Raw genomic sequence first — 25,513 nt, 5'->3', positions numbered from 1 at the left:
AAGGTCCCACATAGGAGATTGGTGGGTAAAATCAGAGCTCATGGCATTGGGGGGAAGATATTGACATGGATAGAAAACTGGTTGGCAGATAGAAAGCAAAGGGTAGCAGTGAATGGGTGTTTCTCGGAATGGCAGGTGGTGACTAGTGGGGTGCCACAGGGCTCGGTATTGGGACCACAGCTGTTTACGATTTACATCAACGATTTAGATGAAGGCATTGAGAATAACATCAGCAAGTTTGCTGATGATACTAAGCTGGGTGGCAGTGTGACATGTGATGAGGATGTTAGGAGAATTTAGGGTGACTTGGGTAGGCTGGGTGAGTGGGCAGATACTTGGCAGATGACGTTTAATGTGAATAAGTGTGAGGTTATCCACTTTGGGAGTAAGAACAGGAAGGCAGATTATTATCTGAACGGTGTAGAGTTAGGTAAGGGAGAAGTACAAAGAGATCTAGGAGTCCTTGTTCATCAGTCACTGAAGGTGAAAGAGCAAGTGCAGCAGGCAGTGAAGAAGGCTAATGAAATGTTGACCTTTATTACAAAGGGAATTGAGTACAAGAGCAAGGAAATCCTTTTGCATTTGTACAGGGCCCTGGTGAGACCACACCTGGAGTATTGTGTACAGTTTGGGTCTCCAGAGTTAAGGAAGGACATCCTGGCTATATAGGAAGTGCAGCGTAGATTCACAAGGTTAATTCCTGGGATGTCCGGACTATCTTACACAGAGAGGTTAGAGAGAGTGGGCTTGTACGCGCTGGAATTAAGGAGATTGAGAGGGAATCTGATTGCAACATATAAGATTATTAAAGGATTGGACAAGATAGAGGCAGGAAATATGTTCCAGATGCTGGGAGAGTCCAGTACCAGAGGGCGTGGTTTGAGAATAAGAGGTAGGTCATTTAGGACAGAGTTAAGGAAAAACTTCTCCCAGAGAGTTGTGGGGGTGTGGAATGCACTGCCTCAGAAGGCAGTGGAGGCCAATTCTCTGGATGCTTTCAAGAAGGAGCTCGATAGGTATCTTATGGATAAGGGAATCAAGGGATATGGGGACAAGGCAGGAACCGGGTATTGATAGTAGATGATCAGCCATGATCTCAGAATGGCGGTGCAGGCTCAAAGGGCCGAATGGTCTACTTCTGCACCTATTGTCTATTGTTTTTTTTGTCCCCTTCATGTAGTTTTGATCCTAATTGGACAGAACTACCGTGATGATATAGATTGCAGCTCTAGTCTGGAACTGTCATTGTTCAGCATACTGATCCATACTAACTAATTCTAAGATCGAAGTTAGATCTCAGATTAACTAATATCTGTACTATGTAAGTAACCTACCAGTATGTCTGCTAACTCAGCCAACAGCTTTTCTGACATAGGAAACTGGTTTGAAGACAGTTTTCGGAAGCCTTGTATAACTATATCTATACTTAAAAAGAATAGAATAGTTCTGCTCGGGAAGATGATTTGAGGGAAATCTGTGGTATGGTTTAGTCAAGTTGCCAGACCAGAGTCATGACTGGTAAAAGAATACTTTTTGAATGCCACCTCACTGTAGTTGACAAATGGATGTCAGTATGAACTAAACGTTAAAGAAGTGCTTATTTAATGTGCTGGCATAGATATCAGGACTTGTAAAAACTTGCTACCTCTTGATTTTGAATGTGGATTCATACTTGTTGATTTGACTAAATTATTTTGTTCTGTGTAGTGCTGCTTATAAATGTATGTCAAAGGTTTAGTGTATCTCAAAGGTTTAGTGACTTGTTGAGTTTGCAGGCTGTGGTCAGATTACAGGGATTGGCTAATATTTCTCTATTCCTTTCCTGTCCTTTAACCTGTCTAAATACTTTTTAAAAGCTGTGATAGTATCAGCTTCTACCACCTTCTCTGGCAAATTATTGTGTGCACCCACTAATTTAGGAGGAAAATCCTGGCTTTTGAGGTGGGAGTGGAATAGCTGATGTTACTTTATTAGTCTAGACTTTGCAAGTTATTCTTTATTCATGGGCACTTTTGTTTTTTCTAATGTAGCAATTACATCTGAGATAAACGATGGCAACAAAATGGCAGTTGATAGTGATAGTTGAATTAATTGGGTCACCAATAAATTTTAAAGATGTGTTTTGAATAATTAAACTTTATTTTCTTTAATAATCTTATGCTAAACCATTAAAAATCCCAGCTGTATCTCAGTTGTCATTTTGTAGTCAGTTCTAAGGCTAAGTTGAAGAATTTTCAGAAGATATTTTTCCAGAATTGCATCAGTGATGAAGATACATAAATATTAGCATCTGTCCCAATTTGCCTCAGACTTGAGAGGATGAAAGGCAGGATAGTTTGTGGTTCTCTTTTCATAGTTCTGCAGTACTGCAGGTTTTGGCTTTACTCATCCATGTCAATGAAGGTATTGATAATGAAATGCATTTAAGAAAACTTTTTTCACTATCAAGACTCTAACCAGAAGATGCAGCTGTGAATTGGGATGAGGTTAGACACTGGGTCTTTATTGGGTCTTTAGCATGTAGGGTAACATAATTGGGAGAAATGTACCTAATTCTCAGCCACTGACACTTTAAGAGACTAGTCTGACATGATCTTTTTTATGTAAAAAGCTTTAGCGCACCTTTGTGTGTAGGTTTTGTAGTTTAATAAACTGCTGTTACGGGTTTCATTAAATATAAAACGCCTTGCTTCATTTTATTTGAAAACCTACATCGGTGACCTCAATGCTCTGGGACAATTCTGGAGTTATTGAACGTCGGCCAATGCAAACTGCCGGAGTTTAGGTAGCAAAATGCTGTTTCTTGGTTCGTACAGGCTGAGGCCCAGATCGCTCTGCAGAAATCACGGCGGACGACACCAAATTCCACTATATGGTAGCGTCACTCAGCAATTCGATGGCTGTGAGAGTGGTGAGTCTACTAGAACACCAGCCTGAACATGATAAATACCAATCACTGAAAACTCACTTTTTACAGACTTGTGTACTATTGGAGCCTTGAGTGCCTCAAACTGTTCTCCTTACCCAGTCTCTGCATTGCTGGGCCTTCAGAGCTAATGGATCACGTGCTGTTTCACCTGGGAAATTACCATGCTTGTTTTATTTTTAAAACTCCTCATGTAGCAAATGCCTAATCAAGTTTGTATAGCCCTCGCTAATGCACCTGTGGTCGCTAAAACGGTTGACAGCTGCGCTCAGCCAGGCAGCACTGCATCATTCCTTCTCCTTTCTCTACCTCATTAAATCTTGTCCAGGAGGTCCCCAACATAAGGAAACCCAGGTGGCGAAATACGCATTGCCAGGCCTATGCTTTTACCAGCTCACTTTGATACTGATGCTAGGAAATGCCAACTGCCTTGCGGCTTCCAGCTGCCAGAGTTGTCTCCTGTTCATTATGGACACCCTTTCAGGGTGATGTTCCTATTTGACTCAGGTGCTCAGTTGAGTGTGCTGGAGGCTGCCAATGGCAGCAGGATAAAGACTTCTGGGATGTAACAGCTGATACCCTGCTTCAGTGGGTGACACTAAAGGTAGTTCTTAGTCCTGGCTAAAGTGGCTAGACTCTTGTGGCGGCTGCAGTTACCAGCCACATCATCAGCTGGGCATATTAAGTGTCCTGTAGCCGACCATCCTGATAATCTGGTAAACGACTGAGCTGTTGCATTACACCAGCCTAAGTAGATGGGGCTGGATAATTGGTTTCTGCCATTCTGCTACAGCCAAGAGGGGTGTTCTCTGGAGCTGCTTTATTTATGCTGTATCTTTTTAAGGAGAGGAATGTTTTCTCTCCCCTGCAATTTACTACGGACTGGCCAGCATCGAATATAAACCCGTAGTCAGGAGATGAGTGGTGTCTCTTGGTTTGAGGAGTAATTCCTATGTTGCTGTAACCAAGTTTTGTTCTGTTTAGCTGATTCAAGTTTGGACTGTACAGTTCCGTTGAGTTTGTAAACATTTTGGGTAATAAAACCCGTTTTTTTTCACCTTTACCTGCTCTCCCAGTTTTATGCTGACCCTGGTCCTTCACAACTCTGCTTGGTGCAGACTTCCTGTAGGACTACAGACTTGCAGATGTCAATACCTTGCTCCCTTGCCTCATTACCTCATTACCTTGCTCCCCCAATAAGTTCCCCTCAATGACCCCGTCAAGCTCATGTAACATTGCACGTGAGTTTACTTGACTGCTAAGCAAATTCCCAGACCTCGCCAGGCCCACATTCTCTACTACAGTCACAAAACATAGGGTTAATTGAATGAATTGAATGATCTTTGTTATCATTATACATAGGTACAATGAAACTCTGTTTGGCTTCCTCTCAGGCAATTAAAGCGGTACATAAAAACAAGACAGTAATAGAAAAATGGTATTAAATAGATAAGTAGCAGAAAATAAGATACAGCAGCACCAGAATGTCACAGTAATGCACAAAGTGCCATTAGTGCAAGTGTTTGAGTCCTTGTGTGTGCTCACAGTTTCAGTAGTTGTTCTGTGGGAGTGGTGTGATGGAGGCCACAGCACTGGGGTAGAAGCTGTTCCTCAGTCTATTTGTTCTGGTTCTTAGTGCCCTGAACCTTTTGCTGGACAGAAGCGGGTCAAACAGGGAGTGGCTGGGGTGCGTGGTGTCTCTATTATGCTGATTGCTTTCCTCCTACGTCTGCTGGATTAGATGGTGTCCAGTCCTGGGAGCTCCATCCTGACAATTCACTGGGCCGCCTTCACCACACAATGCAGGTCTTGTCGCTCAGCAGCTGTGTAGCCAGCATACCACAATGGCGCTGTTGGTCAGGATGGTTTCAATTGTGCTTCTATAGAAGTTAAGCAACAGCTTTTGTGGGAGTTTGGCCTGTTTCAGCTTTCTGAGGAAGAAGAGTCTTTGTTGTGCCTTTTTACAAGCAGCGAGGTGTTGGTGGTCCATGTCAGCTGCTTTGACAACATAACTCCAAGGAACTTCAGGTGTTCCACACTTTCCACTACCTCTCCATGTATATGGAGGGTGGGTGCTTGCTCTGTCCTTTGATCTCCTGAAGTCAATGGTCATCTCTTGTTTTAGAAGTGTTAAGGACCAGGTCGTTGTCTTACACCACTCTGTCACATGATCTACCTCGAGCCTGTAGGCTGTTTCATCCTTGTCTTGAGATCAGGCCAATCACTGTGGTATCGTCTGCAAATTTAATTATGGAATTGGAGGTGTAGATGGGGGTGCAGTCATGTGTGAAGAGTGTGTAGAGCATAGGGCTCAGCACACAGCCCTGCAGGGTGCCTATTTTTAAGATGAGGGTGATGGAGGTGTGCTTACCAACTCTGACTTGCTGTGCTCGGTCTGTGAGAAAGTCCATGAGCATAGGGAGGAACCAAGGCCAAGAGTGTTCAGTTTGCTGACCAGTTTATGGGGGATGATTGTGTTAAATGCAGAACTAAAGTCCACAAATAATATCCTCATGTAAGTGTTCGATTCCTCTAAGTGAGTCAGAGCAATATGGAGGGCTGTTGTGATTGCATCCTCTGTGGAGCAATTTGCCCAGCAGGCAAACTGGTCTTTGTCCAGATCAGGTGGGATTGTAGCCTTAATGTGAGAGAGCACAAGTCTCTCAAAGCACTTCATGGCTATGGGTGTCAGCACTACAGGGCGATAGTCGTTCAGGCACTTCACAGCTGAATTTTTTGGGCGCTGGGATGATGGTGGAGGTTTTAAGGCATGTTGGAACAACAGCTTGTTGCAGTGAAAGGTTAAATATACTTGTAAACACCTCAGCAAGCTGGTCGGCACATGCTTTCAGTACCCGCCTGGGCCAGCTGCCTTATCGCATTCACTTTACTCAGGGTGGATCTCACCTGATGTTGCTTAATGACCAGTGTGGACTCATCGTCAGGTGGATTGATGAGTGGAGCAGCCTCCTCCCTCTGAGTATCAAAGCGGGCAAAGAACTGGTTTAGGACATCCTCATCTGGCAGCAGATTATTGGTTTTGTAGTCTGTCAGCACCTTGATGCCTTTCCCGCGGGGGTTGCTGTCAAACTGATTTTCAATGCGCAATTTGTATTTGCACTTTGCATCCCTGATGCCCCTGCAGAGATTTACCCGTGCTTCGCTGTAGGCTTGTTTGTCTCCTGACCTGAAGGCTGCATCGCGCTCCCTGAGTAGTGCCCTCACGTTGCTGTTGATCCACGGCTTTTGATTGGGAAACACCTTAATTGTCTTTTGTGTTACTACATTTTCTGTGCAAAACTTAATATATCTTAGGACTGAACCAGCATATTCCTCTAGGTCTGCTCCCTTTGCAAACAAGCCCCAATCTATGTTGTCAAAACAGTCCTGTAGCATTGAGGTGGCTTCCTCAGACCACACATGTACTGTCTTGATGGTTGGTTTTTCTCTGCAGATCTGTGGTCTATAAGCAGGGCTCAGTGTGAGGGAGATATGGTCTGATTGTCCTAGGTGTGCAGATGGAGTTGCTTTGAATGCTCCTGGAATACTTGTGTAGACTTGATCTAGTATGTTATTTTCTCGTGTCAGGAAATTCACATTTTTGTACAATTTGGGCATGACCAGTTTAAGATCTGTGTGATTGAAGTCCCCTGCTACAATGATCACTCTGTCCGGGTGAGCCATGAGCTGTTTGTTGGCGCTATCATGGAGTTTTTCCAATGCTAACTTAGCCTTAGCTTGCGGGGGATTGTATACAGCCATAATTATTATCGTGAAGAACCACGTTCCAACAACTGGCCGCTAGTCCATGTCTGTGCACATAGACTGGACCTAGAAAAGCTGGCAACCGTGAAGGCTGAATATGTTAACATGGAAAGACTTTGAATTGTATACCAGTGGAATAGTCCCTGGGCTTCATCCCTCCATATGGTCCCCAAGTTTGATGGTGGTTTTTGCCCATGTGGTGATTACAGACACCTTAACAAGACAACCACTTCTGATCATTATCCATTCCCACATATTCAAGTCTTTTCAGCACGCTTAGCCAGAAAGTTAATTTTTTCCAAAGTTGATCTTGTTAGGGGCTACCATCAGCTGCCTGTGTACTCAAAGGACATTCCCAAAAAAGTGTAATGCTGTGTTTGGCCTTTTTGAGTTTCTGCACCTACCGTTTGGACTGAAAAATGCAGCACTGACTTTCCAGTGGCTGATGGACTCTAAAAGACTGATTTTCTTTTCGTTAACCATTGACTTCCTCGGCCATCACATTTCCACAGAAGGTGCAAAACCCCTCCAATCAAAGGTAGTCGCTATAGTCACTACTAAAAGAAACTTCAGGCGTTTTTCGGGCACAGTGAATTTCTTTCACCGCTTCATTCCGCAAGCTGCTGAACTTATACTGCTGTATAGTGTGCTTAAAGGAAGTGCCCCTAATCAAGTGTTTGACTGTTCAGTGGGCATGACCAGGGCATTTGATGATACTAAATGAGCTCTTTCTAATGTGACAATACTGACACACCCCCTCACCCAATGCACCCATTGCCATTACTACTGATTCTTCAGACTACGTGGTGGGGGCTGTGCATGAACAGTTGGTTGGAGACCAGGGGCAGCTGCTCACTTTCAGCCGGCAGCTCCGTCCCCTCGAAAGCAAGTACAGCGCGTTTGACCATGAGCTTCTTGATCTCTATCTGGCTGTCTGCCACTTTCATTTTCTTCTAGAGGGTTGCCATTTCCGTGTTCCTTGACCACAAACTCCTTGTGGCCAGAATATCAGACCTTGTCTGCACGGTAGCAATGCCATCTGGCTTACCTATCTGACTTCAAACTGATATACAACATATCAAGGGGAAAAATAATGCTGCAGTTGATTGCCTCTCATGGCAAGCCATTGATATTGAGACCATACGCAGAGAGGTTGACTATGCTGGCATGGCAGCCAACTGAGTTACTGACCCAGAGCTCCGGGCTTACCGAATAACAGTCAAGGGCCTACAGTTAGCTGATATTAAGTTCAGGGAAGCTGGGGTTTCTCTCCTGTGCGATGTCTCAACCAGTCACCTTTGCCCCACTGTGCCTGCAAACTGGAGACGGACTGTTTGACTCCATATGTGACCTCAGGCATCTGGGCCAGAAGGCCTCACAGAAACTGGTTGCACTAAAGTTTGTTTGCCACAGCCTCAGAAATGACGTGTGTGTTTGGACTGTAACCTGATGGGGTACCAGCAGGCAAAAATTAACCATCATGTTCAGGCAGGCTTGAGGGTTCGTTAACACCTGGGTCACTCAGTATGGCACTCCATCTGATAATTGCTCTGACCATGGACCCCAACTCATTTCAGACTTCTGGACCACGATGGTCCAGAACCTCAGCATTAAGCTACATCACACCATGGCATATCACCCACGGTTCAATGCCCTATGTGAGTGGTTTCACTGCTCCTTAAAAGCTGCTCTGAGGGCTTCCCTGACGGATGAGTGTTAGCATGATCATCTTCCACAGGTCTTGCTGGGACTCTGAGCTGCTGCAAAAGAGAACTTACAGATTTGGTAGCCTGGCAGCTGTTGTGAGTGCCAGGTGATTTCATTCCTGACACCACAACCACCTGGTCAGCTCTAAACACAGTTCCACCCTCAGTAAATTCAATTCCTTTTCACCAATTCCTGTCTCCCAACATGGCATACAGTACTATTGGGTTTCTGTTCACCTACATTAAGCCTCATTTATTTTCGTCCAACTTGATGCACGCCAACATCCCTTTAGGCCCCCATATGATGGCCCATTCTGCGATTTGGAACTTGTCATAGTTACGAGGGGTAAACCTGAATGTATTTTGGCGGGTCGCCTTAAGCTGGCCCACCAAGATTTGGAGTGTTCTGCTGTCATGCCCCTGGCATCTTAACACGATCACGAGCATGTCAGTGCACCACTGGAAAGCCAGAAGCACCTGCGGTTCCTCCACCCCATGGAATAGAGGATCTGAGCTCCGGACAGGCTCACAATGCTGGTTTCAGTGAATTCTGGGTTGGGCAGGGGAGGGTCCTGTGTAGGGTAACGTAATTGGGAGAAATGTACATAATTCACAACCATCAACATTGAGTTGGGTTTTCATTTTAAGGGGTTGGTCTGATGTAAAGAATTTTGGCATGCTTTTGTGTGTAGGTTTTGGAGTTCAATAAAATGTTTTACAGGTTTCCTTAAACATAAAATGGTTCACTTCATTTTATTTGTGAAAGCCTACAGCAATTTTCAGTGCAGACATCACAGACTTCTTTGGTCATTGGTGTAAATTGGGAGATGATGTCATTGGTCACTCCTCTTGAAGTTGTAACTTTCCTGGAGGTTCTAATCCCTGCAGCTTCTATTAGATCTATGACAAAACTTATGCATTGCATTGCTGTCATGAAGGATAGATGATGCCCCTCTCAGATTTGGGACATACCATGGGACTGTTTGTAGCCCTGTGTAGGAGGTGTGTTCTGCTATAAGCCTGGTGCCTAACATGAATACTGAATTGCTGTATTCTGAAGAATTCCACATTCTAGCATTTACATGTGTTAATATACAGAGTTACCTTTCGTGACATGTAAACAGCTTGATATGGTGGGAAAGCTGTAAAGTACTGTTGATTGGGAATATAACTTGAGTTACATTGCATATAACCATACAACAATTACAGCACGGAAACAGGCCATGTCGGCCCTTCTAGTCTGTGCCGAACGCTTACTCTCCATTCCTTTCCTGTCCATATACCTATCCAATTTTGTTTTAAATGACAAAATCGAACCTGCCTCTACCACTTCTACTGGAAGCTCGTTCCACACAGCTACCACTCTCTGAGTAAAGAAATTCCCCCTCATGTTACCCCTAAACTTTTGCCCCTTAACTCTCAACTTGTGTCCTCTTGTTTGAATCTCCCCTACTCTCAATGGAAAAAGCCTATCCACATCAACTCTATCTATCCCCCTCATAATTTTAAATACCTCTATCAAGTCCCCACTTGACCTTCTACGCTCCAAAGAATAAAAACCTAACTTGTTCAACCTTTCTCTGTAACTTAGGTGCTGAAACCCAGGTAACATTCTAGTAATTCTCTTCTGTACTCTCTAATTTGTTGACATCTTTCCTACAGTTCGGTGACCAGAACTGTACACAATACTCCAAATTTGGCCTCACCAAGGCCTTGTACAATTTTAACATTACCATGTTTAACAGTCCCATGGTATGTCCCATGTTTCACTAATAGCTACAACATCCTATTTCCAGGTATCAATCCATGCTCTAAGCTCATCCACCTTTCTTACAATGCTCCTAGCATTAAAATAGATGTATTTAAGAAACTTTACACCTCTTCCTCTGTTTATCCCTAACAGTGCAGACAACTTTATTATTTTTTTCTTCCTTCTCCCCTACATTTTTGGTCTGAGCGCTCCCCTTCTCTATCACCTGCCTATCCTCCCTCACACACTGTCTACTAGCCTTCTCTATTGTGAACTAACCTCCTCTCCCCTAGTCTCTTCAAATTGATTCCCCCCCCCCACCCCCCCAACCATTCTAGTTTAAAGTCTCCCCAGTAGCCTTAGCAAATCTCCCCGCCAGGATATTGGTTCCCCCTAGGATTCAAGTGTAACCCGTCCTTTTTGTACAAGTCACACCTGCCCCAAAAGAGGTCCCAATGATCCAGAAACTTGAATCCCTGCCCTCTGCTCTAATCCCTCAGCCACGCATTTATTCTCCACCTCATTCCATTCCTACTCTCTCTTTCGTGTGGCACAGGCAGTAATCCCAAGATTACTACCTTTGCGGTCCTTCTTCTCAACTGCCTTCCTAACTCCCTATATTCTCCTTTCAGGACCTCTTCCCTTTTCCTACCTATGTCATTGGTACCTATATGTACCATGACCTTTGGCTCCTCACCCTCCCACTTCAGGGTATTTTGGACGTGATCAAAAACATCCCAGGCCTTAGTACCAGGGAGGCAAACTACCATCCGGGTCTCCTGACTGCGTCCACAGAATCGCCTATTTGACCCCCTAACTATCGAGTCCCCATTACTACTGCCTTCCTCTTACTTTCCCTACCCTTCTGAGCTACAGGGCCAGACTCTACCGGAGGCATGACCACTGTTGCTTCCCCCAGGTAGGCTGTCCCCTCAAACAGGAGTACTTATAGTCAAGGGGTACAGCCACTGGGGTACTCTCTAGTACCTGACTTTTCCCCTTACCCCTCCTAAGCTTAGCATCTGAGCATAGATGTTACTCAAAAAGTAAAAGTGCTGCTTCACCACTGAGCTTGGCAGAACTTTACTGCATACGAACTGCAAAAACTCCTGAGAACGTAGGTGTCTGAGATAAAGTTGACCACACTAAACACAGTTGTTACTGGAGGCATAGAGAAACTGCACTGCTAATGCCTTTTTCCTTGGGCTGTAACGGTTGATACCACAGGACATCCTTAAAGTGGGTGTTGGGAAATTTTGGGGAGATGTCAGAGATGTTTTATTTAAATGGAGTGGCAGGTGTCTGCTATGCACTGCTGAGTGGTGGTAGAGGTTGAAACATGACCATTTAAGAGACTCTTAGAATGAATGACAGTATTGCACAACACCTGAGTGAACACCAACACATAGATGGAAAAAAGGGTTATCAGCAATGTAGGAGGGAAGGGTTAGATTGATCATGTTGTAGGTTTATATAGGTTGGCACAATCTATGTAAAAACAAAATGTGGTGTTAAGGCGTGTCAGTTCGAAATGTGTACAGATGTAACATTTTTGTATTCTAGATATATCTGAGAAATCCATCAATTTAAAATACACTGTTTTAGTTTTTACTTTTTAAACCAGTTATAATTTTTAATTCCTAGCTGGGAAGTCGTTTCATGGAATGGAAAAACAGCTCATTCTTGTTGCAAATGCACATATGCATTGGGATCCTGAGTATTCTGATGTAAAGCTGATACAAACCATGATGTTCCTATCTGAAGTGAAAAATATAATTGAAAAGGTTTCTCGAACACTCAGACCAGGTGCCGTCTCAGGAGATCATAATGTCATTCCACTTGTACTTTGTGCAGATCTCAATTCACTGCCAGATTCGGGTAAGAAACACAAATCTGCCTTTTAGTTGTAATGTTCTGTAGCTTCAAGTATTTTATTCATTAATTCAAGTTGGGTTTCTTCTCACTCAGAAATTTTATCAATTGTCTAGATGAATTTTGTGTTATTAGTTTAAATAATTTTAACATTTAACATCTGTCAGATGCACGGCCACAGTGGTGCAACTGTGGCTTTGAATGTGTTATCCATCCAGTACAATTTTTCAAGTAAGCACAAAATGGTGCAACAAAATATTCAAAATATAATAGTTTTGTTTCTACATACTATGTTTTTTTTTAAATTCAGTTTCACTTCACTGCACCCCTGTATTGATTTGACTTTTTAATGTGGTATTTTCAAGAAGTCAGGAGGTGTTAAATCATAATCAACAATATCTGGGGAAATTAAATGTCTTTTTTTCTAACAGTAATTTCACTAGTTAATATTTTATTCTGTGTCATTTGTCTTGAATATTTTCCCAGGTATTATGATTGTATAAAATTGCATCTGTAGGCAAATTCATGATATAAGTGTTTAAATTAGTGGAACATGTGTTCATATGCTGGTTCATATGTGGCCAAATGCTGGTTTAACTTGTACATAATTTTTGAACAGAATGAATAGTATTGAATTACTAAAATGAGTTAAGAATTGGTGTATCATAGAAGAGGTATTATGAGCAAGTTATCCAAATGGTCTTTTACTATTATCTACTTATTTTAACTAAATGCATCTTGTTTAAAGCGCAAAACAAAAATTGGCTGACATTTCTGATGAAAGCTTTGGTACTAATTCACTTACAATGTACTTCAATTTTAGAAGTCTGCATCTCTTGTCACACCAGCCAGTTTGCCTCTTCACAGTGGGTCACCTGTCATATTTGTAATTGTGTATTTTTTTATGTTGAAAGCAAAGACACAGTCATTAACATTTTGTTTTTACACAACATGGTACTGGTTTCAGATTGATTTTTATTTCCCTTCAGGTGTTGTGGAGTACTTGACCACTGGAGGAGTTGATACAAACCATAAGGATTTCAAGGAGCTAAGATATAGTGACTGTCTAATGAAATTCAGTAATATTGGAAAAAATGGGACTCCAACTGCAAGGATCACTCATGGCTTTAACCTGAAGAGTGCCTATGAGAATGGTCTGATGCCTTATACAAACTACACCTTTGATTTCAAAGTATGTATGTCAATGTTACATGTTTAACAATCAGGAAACTTGTTCATTATTAAGTTAGCGGTTTAAATTTTATATTGAATTATCTTGACATCTGAAGGGACAATCTTCGAGAGTAAAGAGTGTACAGCAAATTATTTGTTTTTTTCCCTCACATTTTTAGTGTTATCTTAATGTTATTTATTCCCCTATTCCTTTCATGTAAATGTGTATCATCCTGCTGGTTTTAGTTCAATGATAATATGTATCCTAGCTTCTGTATCAATTCTGATGACCCCCTTCTTATGACAGATTAATTATGATTACTAATGACAAATGAACTATATTCAGTTATATTGGCGGGAGGAGGAGCAAGAAGAGATTATTTCTCTCCTGATAACCAAAACCCTCCAATCCTAGTAAATCTTTACTGCATCTTCTCTAACTTCATGGTATGAGCAAGTGGCCAAGCCAGCTTTTTGTACAACTGTGACATAACATCCCAACTGTGCTACTCTTTTTCAGCTGATGAAAGCAAGCATATGCTGCCTTCACCCACATCTCTGTTCCTATTTTCAGGGAACTATGTATTTATACCCACAATGTCTCTTTACAGCACTCCCCAGGGCCTTGCCATTCACTATGTATTTCCTGCCCTGGTTTAAGTTCCTAAAATGCCTCCCTTTTATACTTGTCTAAGTTAAATTCCATCTGTCGCTCGTCTTGCCGACATTCCCAGATGATCTATGTCCTTCTGTAATCTCCAACAACCTTCTTCACTGTCCACCACATCATAAATTTTGGTGTTACCTGCAGACTTGCTCATTGTGCCACTTAACATGTTTCCCCAAATCATTAATATAAATGGCACACGCTGGGGGAACCCAATCCTGATCCCTTGTGGCAAACCAATCTGCTATGCAGGACTTTGTCATCTCTTCAAAATTTTTATCAAGTTCATGAGACTTGATTTCTCGTACACAAAGCAATGCTGACCTTTCAATGCTTTATCCTTACCATTCTATGAGAATCCCTTCCAGTATCTTTGCTACCCTTCCTAAATAAAGGCACAACATCAGCTATCATCCGGTCTTCCAATGCCTCACTTGTGGCTAATAACAATAAAAATCTCTGCCAAGGTTCCAGACATTCCCATAACATCCTAGCATGCACCTGGTAAAGACCTCAAGGATTTATCCAACTTTACACAAGTCCTCTATCACTACCTCCTTTATAATATTAATATACTCCAGGATATTACTGTTCCCTTATTTGAATTTGAGCTTCTGTCTCCTTGCAGATGAGAGGTATTCATTTGAAGCCTTCATTTCCTGTGGTTTTACACATACATCACCACGCTGATCCTTAAATGGCCCTCTTGTGCTTTCTTTTTGCTCTTAATATACTTAACCTTTTGGAACTCTGCTTTACATTGTCAGCCAGGAATATCTCATAACCCCTTTTGCATCCTAATTCCCTTGTCTCAACACCTTTGCTAGTATAATAAGTATTCCATTCTCTAATTCCAACCAAAGCTGTAGCAACAGCAGCTTTAATGGTCTAACCTTTCTGTATGGGGATATTTTTGGAAAACTCTAATCACTCTCTGGTCCCCCCCCCTCTCTTTTTCTAGTACATTGACATTGTATTTGCTTTCTGTTATCTCATTGTATTAGAAAATTTCATTGTTTTTTTGTCAATATCCATCCTGCTGTAACCTTTATATAATCCACCTCCACTTCAAATTCTCTACCTCTATTTCAGGGGATAGATTAATGGTCAATTTATATGCAATCCCATAGGCTCCCCATGACTGCTTTTCCACTTATCCTGCCTCCTGTAAGAATACTTTCCATTATCCCAGTTACTCAGTTTATGTACATAGTTTGTCACATTAACATGCTCCTTAGTCTCTACCTTGGGTTCTTTGTACACTGCCTTTATGCACCATTTGCCTATCACAATTCATTGTTGAGGTTCTTGATATGCCCAGAAGGCAAGTGTACAAGGTTGAGTGGGATCTGAGATCAGCCATGATGGAATGGTGGAGCAGACTTGATAGGCTGAATGGCCTAATTCTGCTCCCAAGTCTTGTGGTCTTATTTGGAATAGACTAGGGAGGATGGACTGGATGAAAGGAGTTTTCAGCTTAAATAAACATTAATTAATGCTCACCTCCCAAAGTGAGATTTTGGTTGAGTTGAGACTATGACTGCGAGCTTATTATTTCAATTCTCTGGTTGGAAGGTATTCAAAATATTCATAGGTGTGTTTATTGTTTATATAGATTGATTCAATCAAGGTTTGAGTGGTGGTGAAAATTTGAGAAACTCAATTATATCTTGATAATTTATTACAATTGATGTTCGTTTTGTTTTGATTTTAATTTGAATGCAGCTGCTTGTATGGGGTATCAACTCTTGTTTCAACAAAATGAAGAAGCTAACCTAATGTATGAATTTTAGGAGAATTTTAAGATTGAAAATTTAAAGTTTGTTTTCATTTGTCTGCAGGGTATTATTGATTACATCTTCTACTCGAAGCCTCATATTAACATACTGGGTGTTCTTGGACCTTTGGATCCTAATTGGCTGATTGAAAACAGTATAACTGGCTGCCCACATCCACACATCCCATCAGACCATTTCTCACTTTTTGCACAACTAGAGCTTTTACTGCCTTTTGTGTCGCCAGTAAATGGTATCCATCTGCCAGGCAGAAGGTAGTTGTGTGTGTACTCTGGAGGGAAGCCTCTTAATCTTGTAAAATTGTAAAATCAAAGTACTGAGGAGTGAAGTATGGCCAATAGGATTGTTGTCAAAATTATGTTCTTAATCAGTTTTAAATTTGTTTCTTGGATAGCTTGTCTAAATAATAAACAATAGTAGTCTGGTGCTATTTACAGATAAATGAAATTGAGCCCTATTTCCTATTTTGTATGCTATAGACATGCTGAAAATGGGTTTCTTCACAAAACCTGTTCTGCTTTATGCTTCTGCATTTTTTTAGTGGAAAATTAAGCAAAGTCTCAGTCTCTACGCAAGATTAAACAGATGATTCCTTTTAGAGTCAGAGTGGTGGTTGGGATGGTGTGATGGTTAGGGGAGGAGGTGAAATTCACTGTTTATTGTATAGAAATGTTCACAGAACAGGAACTCATTTCAAACTTCAACAGTGCACTTTGCAATACAATTAATTATACATTTCAAGTTAAGGTGGCAATGTATGGTTTTCTCTAACACGAAGGGAAGTCTTTAAGTAGCTGGAGTGTATTGGAATGCGGTATGAATGAAAATCTGAGGGAATTATAATTGGACCAAGAACATTTAAAAGTATTTTCAATAATTGGCATATCAAAGATGAATCAATATACTCCATATTCTTCCTGAATACATTTTAAATTTAGGCAGTGCATTAGATGGGTTTTAAAATATTGGCAATTTCCCATCCCACTTCTTTGTTAAGAAATACAGTTCTGCCTTTTTCCAGTAGTCTTCAATTCTTCCTTTCAATAGAAATGAGAATACTTCAAGCCAAAGTTAAACAAATACTAGGTTTCCAAGAAGCATCCTTGAAAGCATTATCAAAGTTTGGCAGTTCTGTGTAGTCTTACCCTACCTTTCTGCATGTCCATTGAAAGCAAAATATACAAGTGCAAATGAATTGTGAGGTTTTTTAAAAATTGCCTACTTGACAAAAATAATTTGCTAAAGTGGAACCAACTGTGTATTGTTGCACAAAAAAATCTGTATAGCACTACTTTTCAGGCCAGTAGTAGCCATTGAGGACCTTTATTTCCATACTTCACTCCACACTTTTGAGAAGTGTTTGTATAAATTTGAATTTGAAGTTAGCCTTTAATGATTGTATATGAACCATAGAAGACCTGATTTAAGGTGTTTTGTACTAAAAAGATTTAAAACAGATTTGGAAAAAAATGATTGTATTGTAAACTAAGGCTAAATTTTTATCTGTTTCATGCTTTAAAAACATTTGTAAAAAAAAAGAAGTTGCAACAGGTTTCCTCTGCTATTATTTGCACTGTTCTGGGTTTGTAACTCATGTACTACTTTTACAGTTGAGGACACAGTTAATTTAAATTCAAGAATTTCACTCCTCAGGATTTGGTATCAGCATTTGAACCTTATGATCTTTGAACTACCCAACTTCCTCTAATTTTTTTTACATGATGTGCCTCATCAACTTTTTTATTTTTTGAGGGGATTTTTGGAACCAGCACTGCCTGTGCACGCGGAGAAATCCTGAGCATCTTCTTTGAGATTTTTTTAAAAAAATAAAAACTGTTAAAGATTTGTGAGATTTTATGAAGACACTTTTGTATAAGCTCTGTGGCATTTTTTTCTTGTGGAGCAATGAACACCACACATGTTGATCAGGTTGGGTACAGAGTAACTTTAACCCTTTGTATCCTAGCACTGCTTCTGTCTCTTTGCACAGTGCTACTTTTCACCAAGGAAAGCTGCATCATTTGAGACCATACACAGTCAATGCTGTGTGCTTTGATCTTATAAAGAAGTAGCATTCCTTGGTAGGAATTTTAATGTTCTGAAGCAGTGTAAACTTAGAACTGAGCTATGTTTTCTGCGCAGGTCTTCCAGACAAAGTTTCAAATCCATTAATTTTTAAATGGTCATGTTTTGTGTTTTTCAGCTGGACCAGAGCTATATCTCTCCTCTTTGTTCATTGTGCCATTGGTAGCATATTCTTAAAGCCAAGTGTGCAAGCTTTAGTAGGTTAGCTTTTGCTCTGCTTTTGTTTAAGGTGCTAAGGGGGAGCCTTTGGAATTAGCTTGTACTATATTATGCATTGAATGAGCCAGAGGTATAGTTTGATCTAGCTCTTTAGTTTCGACTGCAGGCAGGGAGACAAAAGAACACAACATGACACTCAAAAAAATTGGACCAGTCTTCATTCCGGTTTACAGTTACTGTGGAATGCAGCTAAGTTGATTGCGACAAATTTTAATTACTTTAAAACATTTAATTAAAGACAAAGCACTTAAATAATAATTGGTGCAGACAAAACCAGGATGCAATGAGAATTTGAGGTTTAACTTGCTAAGTTGAAAATATAATAAATACCCATAATAGATTTATCTTGAACCCTTGTCTGGGACCTGCAGTCATTTTTGTTTGTACTATTAGCAAACATGTCCGATTTATAATCAGTAAACTAATTATTGGTAGTATTGTTTGTAGTAGATTTAATGAGTAGCTTTTTGTAAAGTGTGAATAAAAGGTGTTTGCTCATGTTTTCCTTGCTTTACCATTTTATTAATGTACATCATGAAACCCCAATCTAAAGTAAATTAGGCAAAAAGTGACCTATCAGTATTGATCTCATTGTTTCAGCTTTGTGGTCACTTGGGATTGGTATATATAGTACACAATTATAAGGGGATATTACTTCACAGACCAAATCCAAATGCTATTGTATTCTTCATTTCTGTGATTAAAATGTGTATTATTTAATTGCTGTACTGAAATTAAATTTTGTCTTTGGTAGGATATTTGTAGGAATTTTTACATGCAGTAATTTTTGCATAATCCTACAAAGGTAGAAATATTTGATTTTTACATAATGCAAAAAAAGTGTACATTTTATGTAAGATTAAGATGCCCCCTTTTTACATCTCTTCAGGAAATCAATAAACCTGTTTTATTTTCTGTGTACATGCACTCCCCCGTACATAGTCTATTCCAATGAGTCCTTGATGGTATCTTGTAGGCTACATGAATCTGAACCCTCTCCACATTTCACTAGTGATTACAACTCAGGATAGAAGGACATTTTCAGTTCTGTGCTAAACCTATTTCTACAGATTTCATTTTATAATGCACTGCAGCCACTCTCTTGTTTACCATTCTTCATGGGTGCACTGATCAAACCAGCAATGACATCTGCACTAAGTAATTTTTTAAAAAATTACGGCTACCTAGGCAGCTCTAAAGTTAAATTTGGGATGGTAAACGAGAGCTTTTTAAATGTTATGTGAACTTTTTGGCTTGAATAGCAGTTGATAGCACGATGTATTTCCCATAAACAGGGTCTGCTTGTTCCCGTGCACAGGTGTATTTTTCCTACTCACAGCTTGGACAATAAATTGTATATCTATTTCGATCTTTGTTTGCTGTGTTTATTCACTATAGCAGTATGTTAGTAACAGTTCTTTTCTAAGCAGAGTATGCATCACATCAAGAATTTTGAAGCATTTAAAGGTAGAGAAAAGTTGAGGCACAAGTACATCAATAGAGATTTTCAGAAACGTCCCCAATTGTGACTTATTTATCTCCATTTGTGGAGTATTGGACTAATGAGAAATGAAACTACATTCAGGAAAGATGAGGTCAGGCACCATTTACTGAGATGGGGTGTATTAAGAAGTATTGAGTGATTTTTCTTGGAACTGTTTTTGCTCCCTATGATTTTAGTTTTCCCCCAGTTAGATTTAGAATAGGATTTAGAACAGAAGCTGTTTCAGCCTGATTATAGTTTATGAAGGGAGGTGAAAGATAATGAGAGCACAGGAATAATTGTTATAGGGAATGCTGATGTAGGGTTTTGACCCAAAATCTGGGCAATGCCTTTCCTCCTATAGATGCTACTTGCTGAATTTCTCCAGCAGATTGTTGGTCTGGTCTTCAGCATCTGCAGTTTCTTGTGTCTCCAGTAGAATAATTGATTCTGCAAATAGCAAAGGCACATACAACTGCTTCAAAGGCAAAGGGGTTGCAAAATGCAAAACGAAAATAAACAATGGAATGAAGGAATAAATTGGAGTTCAATTTTGATTTTAGATTTTGAAATATTTGCATCTGTATAATGAGATACCTTGGGGACAGGACCCAAATTTAAACACAATCTATTTACATTACATATGCAACTTGTACATAGTCCCTAGAGTGAGGTTTATATTATATTAAATAATTTTGTACATGAAGCACTGTGTACATTGAATCATCACTGCCTCTGCTGGCCAGTTTGACAGTCCGGCTGTTTTGCATTGCCATCATTCCTGACTGTATTTGTGTGTTACTGGTAAGCAGTCTTCATCTTACACTTGTTCATCTCACATGTACTAATGCAGCCATTCAGCATGTTAAGATGTTCATCAGTGACTATTTTGGCAAACAAATTAATTTCTCCTGCTTTGTGATTAGCAGATACTTTGCCACAGATTTTTAAAAATTAATCTTCCTTTTCTTAAATTTCTGCAACCAGCCTGTTGAATGTTCTTGATCACCTTCAACTTTCAATTTGTCATAGATCTTTGCTTGTTTTATGATCAGCATATGGTTAAGTGGCATATGTTCACTTGTTAAGTAAAAGATGGAGATTTTGTTGTTTTATTCAGTGTTTTTATTTTTAATTAGCTTTTTATTACATGTGAGGTAACTTCTCAGAGCTCTCTAGTGCAGGCACGTGCATCACCTGGGAACCTTCCCAGTGCCTTATAACAAATGGAAAATTTCATGCCATACAAGTGCAAACGTTTTTTGGATAAGGGATGGTCAACCTGTAAAGCATTACAAATGGTTTTGTCTTGGTAAAAGAACTGGAGGGACAAGAGCAGGATTGGTGGTGGCAAGGATTTTGAACATTAAATGTAATATACAAAATGCTGGAGAAACTCAATATGGAAATGAATAAACTGTCAATATTTTGAGCCGAGACCCTTTATCAGGACTGGAAAAGGGAAGAATAAGCAGCAGGGAGAGGGGAAGGCATACAATTTCAAAGGTGATTGGTAAAACCAGGTGGATAGGGGAGGGGGAGTGAAGTAAGAAGCTGGGAGGTGATAGGTTGAAAAAGATAAAGGACTGGACAAGGGGAAAATTGATAGGAAGAAGTGAACCATAAGAAAAATGCCTTGAAAATTTAATGGCATAGAGTTTTGGGGGAGGGAAACCTCATTTTAAATTAAATGAGTTAAGTGTCATGGTATTGGTGTCACCTTCAAGCAAAGATTTAGATTAAAAATTCTAATTCTAGTCCTTCCGACTACAAAAGGAGAATGACTGTGGGTGGGGGTGAAGGGTGCATTTCCAGCATTGTTCAGTACTTGCAGGTGTCAACAAGGTGTATAAGTACGGGATGACAGAATAAAGTGGGGAGCGCAACTGGAAAGTTGCCAGTCCAAGTCATTTTATATTCAAGACATTTTATGTTCAGGCAGAAATCCTAAAATCCTGTCAAAGTACATTTTAAGAAATGAATTGTTTTATGTGGGCTTTCTTTGAAGTTTTAATAGCTTATAGTAATTAATACTCATTTAGCATGTTAACAGCTGCCCTCTTCCACAGGTTTATTTGCAAAACATTGCAATAATTTTTTAAAAATGCAATCCAGGAATCTAAATGCTTGCAGCATTTTCTATTTTATTAGTGGGTCTGAATATGAAAAGGGATTAAGTGCTTTGGGTTAATGGTCTTTCATCAGGGCTATGGAAAGTTGGAAAGTAAGCATGTTTTTATTTAACTGAGAGTGAATGGTTGAGGTGGGGGGGGGGGGGTGAGGAGGGAAGAAAGGGAATGCTTCCGATAAAGCCAAATCCAAGCAAAATAAATGTTGGCTGAAGGAGGTGATGAAAGTCTGTTGGTGGCAACTAATCTATCTGGTAGAGATGTAAATAGAAAGTGATGAAAGAGAATAGGAAAAGAAGCAAATGCAATGCTGGAGATACAGATCACTTCAGTTTATGGAAAAATGAAAGAACGAGAATGCTGGAAAAGCTGAGCTTAGCAAATCAGGTCAGGCAATAATTACTCTGTGAAGATTGGAGTTAAAACTTCATGTTGATGACCTTCCATTAGATTGGTCAGTAGACACTATGCACAAGTTGTCATGGACACTATGAGATTCCCTATTTAGAGAAGATCACTTCATGAGCGTTGAATGTAGTGTGCTGTAATTTCATGTCACTGGATAGTGGTAAGAGAAGCAGATTCAGCAATGGTGTTGCATATCCTGCAATTGTGTGAAAATGCTTTATCAGACTGGCTAGTGCAAATTTAAGTGTAAATCAACATCCTTGTGGGAAGTTTGCTAATGCTCTTGGGGGAGAATTTAAGTTTACTTGAATGAAACATTGAGTAGATGTACAGTTGGAAGTATTGTCAAATGTAAAAGGAAAATAGTCATTCTAGCAGTTAGAAAAGACTTGGGTGTGTGGAAGAATGAAAGGCTAAATTACATGTATTAATGATTTTTTTAAAGGCACTTAAATAGAGTAATTAGGATTCAATATTGTTTCACAGATTTTTGTGGGAGTGTTTATATGTAAAATGTGTTGCCAGAGGAGATGGTAAAAATGCAATTGTCATGTTTAAGAGACATTTAGGCAAGCACTAAATAGGCAAGGCATAGAAGGATATAGACCCAATGTGAGAAAATAAGATTAGTATAGATAGGAAAAATGATCCATCATGATACAAAGGGGCTGTTTTGGTTCCGTACACTGCTATTTCTGCTTCTAAATTTTATCCCAAGTAACACCCAGGGTGTTCTGATGCATATTTTTTCTGTATTAATGACTTTTGATACAGACACTACCCACTCCACTATTGAGCATACTTTCAAGAGGTGGTACCTTAAGAAGGCAGCATCCATTACCATCTTGGAAATGCCCTCTTCTTGTTGCCACCATAGGGTATCTGAACCCTTTGATAACTTTGTTATTCTCCTCTATTTACACTTGACTTCTTAATATCTGAATACATTGCGCTACTTGTCAAACCATACTCCCCCAACTTTATTTGAAATTCATTAAATAGCAGGATTTCACTTGTCCTGATGAAGAGCCCCAGCCTGAAATGTCGACTGTTTGCTTTTTTTCCATAGGTGCTGCCTGGCCTGTTGAGTTCTTCCAGCATTGTGTGTTTGTTGCTAGGATTTCACTTGGAATGTAAATGTAGCTACGTGCAATGGTGGTAAATCTTTCGCACATTATCTGGGAATAACATATTTTGGAAATTTTATCACAAACTTGTTTTGAAATTCACTATGGTGTCAAGTTCACTGCCATGTATTGAGCAAAAAATAATGACTGGCCTTGGTCATGGGCTTCTATTTTAGTCAAGTGAACTGATTTTAATCAAAAGATCTTTAAGTAGCAACCAAAACAAAGCTGTAACTAGTGCACTCTAGTGTTCATCTTCTCATTTTACCAACAAACCAGCATTAAGAGCACATGTCTAATTTGCCATCCTTACTAATCAAAAATGCCCTTGTCATATTTGGTTTCCAAGTTGCATCTGGCTGGTGGTTGAAGCATGTAAACTTCTTCTATGAAATTTTCTCAGTGATATATTCATTCTGATATTATTTCCTAAAAGCCAAAATTTCCTCAGTGGCTCCTGCTTCTGCAAACAGGATTTGTGTTGCATTCTTGGAAAGTTATGTGCAAAATGTTTTGTTGGATATATGGAATGATGTCAGTAATAATAAATTTTGAATCTGAGAGGTCTGATGTGAAGTTGCATACCAGGATTTAAGCAATATTTGCTGAAGAAGTATTGAGGAAGTGTTGCATAATTGTTGTTTCTGTTGAGGTTTCTCCATTAGTTGAAACACAGTGGCAAATACTCAAGAAGGAATTGACCACCAAAGCCACTAAATGGCATTTATTGCATGTTGCATCTTGCTGCTGCATTTGCCAGTTTAGTAACATTTAACATAGTTGAAAGAATTTGACAGAAGCGATTTAGAATGTGGAGAACAGGGTACAATATAAAGTTGATTTACTAGGGGTGATTGATACGTTCGTGCCCTAAGGTAGAAGGAGTCAATTTTAGAAAACCTAGATTTCCTACATTTGCACACTTAGTCCAGCTGTCGTGGAGCATACGGATCCCTTCTTTGTAGAAGTCGGTGTCTTGGACCTCCAGAAGTGATCCACAGCAGGGATGATTGATGAGTCCGTGGTCTAAGGTAGAAGGAGATGAGTTATTAACTTCAAACTTTCTGCACGTTCACTCAATGAGTTGAACTGCACGTGCATGTAACGAGAGCTGTATAACATCTCCTTCTACCTTAGACTGCAAATTTATCAATCACTCCTGCTGTGGTCCACCTGGAAGTCCACTTCTACAAAGAAGGGATCTGTATGCTCCATGACCGTTGGACTGAGTGTGTACATGTAGGAGGGGACTATGTTGAAAAATAAATGTGCTAGGTTTTCTAAAATTGACTCCTACCTTAGGCCACAAACTCATCAATCACCCCTCATATTTCCACTGGTCACATTAATAAATTAGCTAACATGAGGAAATCTGCAGATGCTGGAAATTCAAAAAGCACACACAAAATGCTGGTGGAACACATCAGGCCAGGCAGCATCTATAGAAAGAAGCACTGTTGACGTTTCGGGCTGAGACCCTTCATCAGGACTAACTAAAAGGAAAGACACTAAGAGATTTGAAAGTAGTGGAGGGAGGGGGAAATGCAAAATGATAGGAGAAGACCGGAGGGGGTGGGATGAAGCTAAGAGCTGGAAAGGTGATCGGTGAAAGTGATACAGAGCTGGAGACGGGAAAGGATCATGGGACGGGAGGCCTCGGGAGAAAGAAAGGGGGGGGGGGTGGGGGGAAGCACCAGAGGGAGATGGAGAACAGGCAGAGTGATGGGCAGAGAGAGAGGAAAAAAACAACTAAATATGTCAAGGATGGGGTAAGAGGGGGAGGAGGGGCATTAACAGAAATTAGAGAAGTCAATATTCATGCCATCAGCTTGGAGGCTACCCAGCCGGTATATAAGATGTTGTTCCTCCAACCTGAGTTTGGATTCATTTTGACAGTAAAGGAGGCCATGGATAGACATATTAGAATGGGAATGGGACGTGGAATTAAAATGTGTGGCTACTGGGAGATCCTGTTTTCTCTGGCGGACCGAGCATAGATGTTCAGCGAAATGGTCTCTCAGTCTGCGTTGGGTCACACCAATATATAAAAGGCCACACCGGGAGCATCGGATGCAGTATACCAGCCGACTCACAGGTGAAGTGTTGCCTCACTTGGAAGGACTGTCTGGGGCCCTGAATGGTGGTGAGGGAGGAAGTGTAAGGGCAGGTGTAGCACTTGTTCCGTTTACAAGGATAAGTGCCAGGAGGGAGATCGGTGGGAAGGGATGGGGGGGGGGGACGAGTGGACAAGAGAGTTGTGGAAAGCAGAAAGGGGGGGAGGGAAAGATGTGCTTGGTAGTGGGATTGGAGGTGGTGGAAGTTACAGTGAATTATACGTTGGACCTGGAGGCTGGTGGGGTGGTAGGTGAGGACAAAGGGAACGCTATCCCGAGTGGGGTGGCGGGCG

The 25,513-nt window shown here is 40.5% G+C and overlaps 1 protein-coding gene across 3 annotated transcripts in view; it reads left to right on the top strand.

The window, feature by feature from the left end:
• Positions 1-19,328, top strand: part of LOC132405486 (CCR4-NOT transcription complex subunit 6-like) — a 68,380-nt gene extending 49,052 nt beyond the window's left edge. For all 3 annotated transcript variants that reach the window (XM_059990321.1, XM_059990323.1, XM_059990322.1), the window contains exons 10-12: positions 11,792-12,025; positions 13,009-13,211; positions 15,701-19,328. In XM_059990321.1, the coding sequence (XP_059846304.1) occupies positions 11,792-12,025; positions 13,009-13,211; positions 15,701-15,913 (650 nt within the window). In that variant the 3' untranslated portion in view covers positions 15,914-19,328. The remainder of the gene's footprint in view (positions 1-11,791; positions 12,026-13,008; positions 13,212-15,700) is intronic.
• The last annotated feature ends 6,185 nt before the right edge of the window (positions 19,329-25,513 follow it).

The sequence above is a fragment of the Hypanus sabinus genome, chromosome 15 (assembly GCF_030144855.1).
Source record: "Hypanus sabinus isolate sHypSab1 chromosome 15, sHypSab1.hap1, whole genome shotgun sequence".
Lineage (NCBI taxonomy): Eukaryota > Metazoa > Chordata > Chondrichthyes > Myliobatiformes > Dasyatidae > Hypanus > Hypanus sabinus.
The sequence above is the reverse complement of the archived record's forward strand: the minus strand, read 5'-3'. Positions and strand labels throughout refer to the sequence as shown.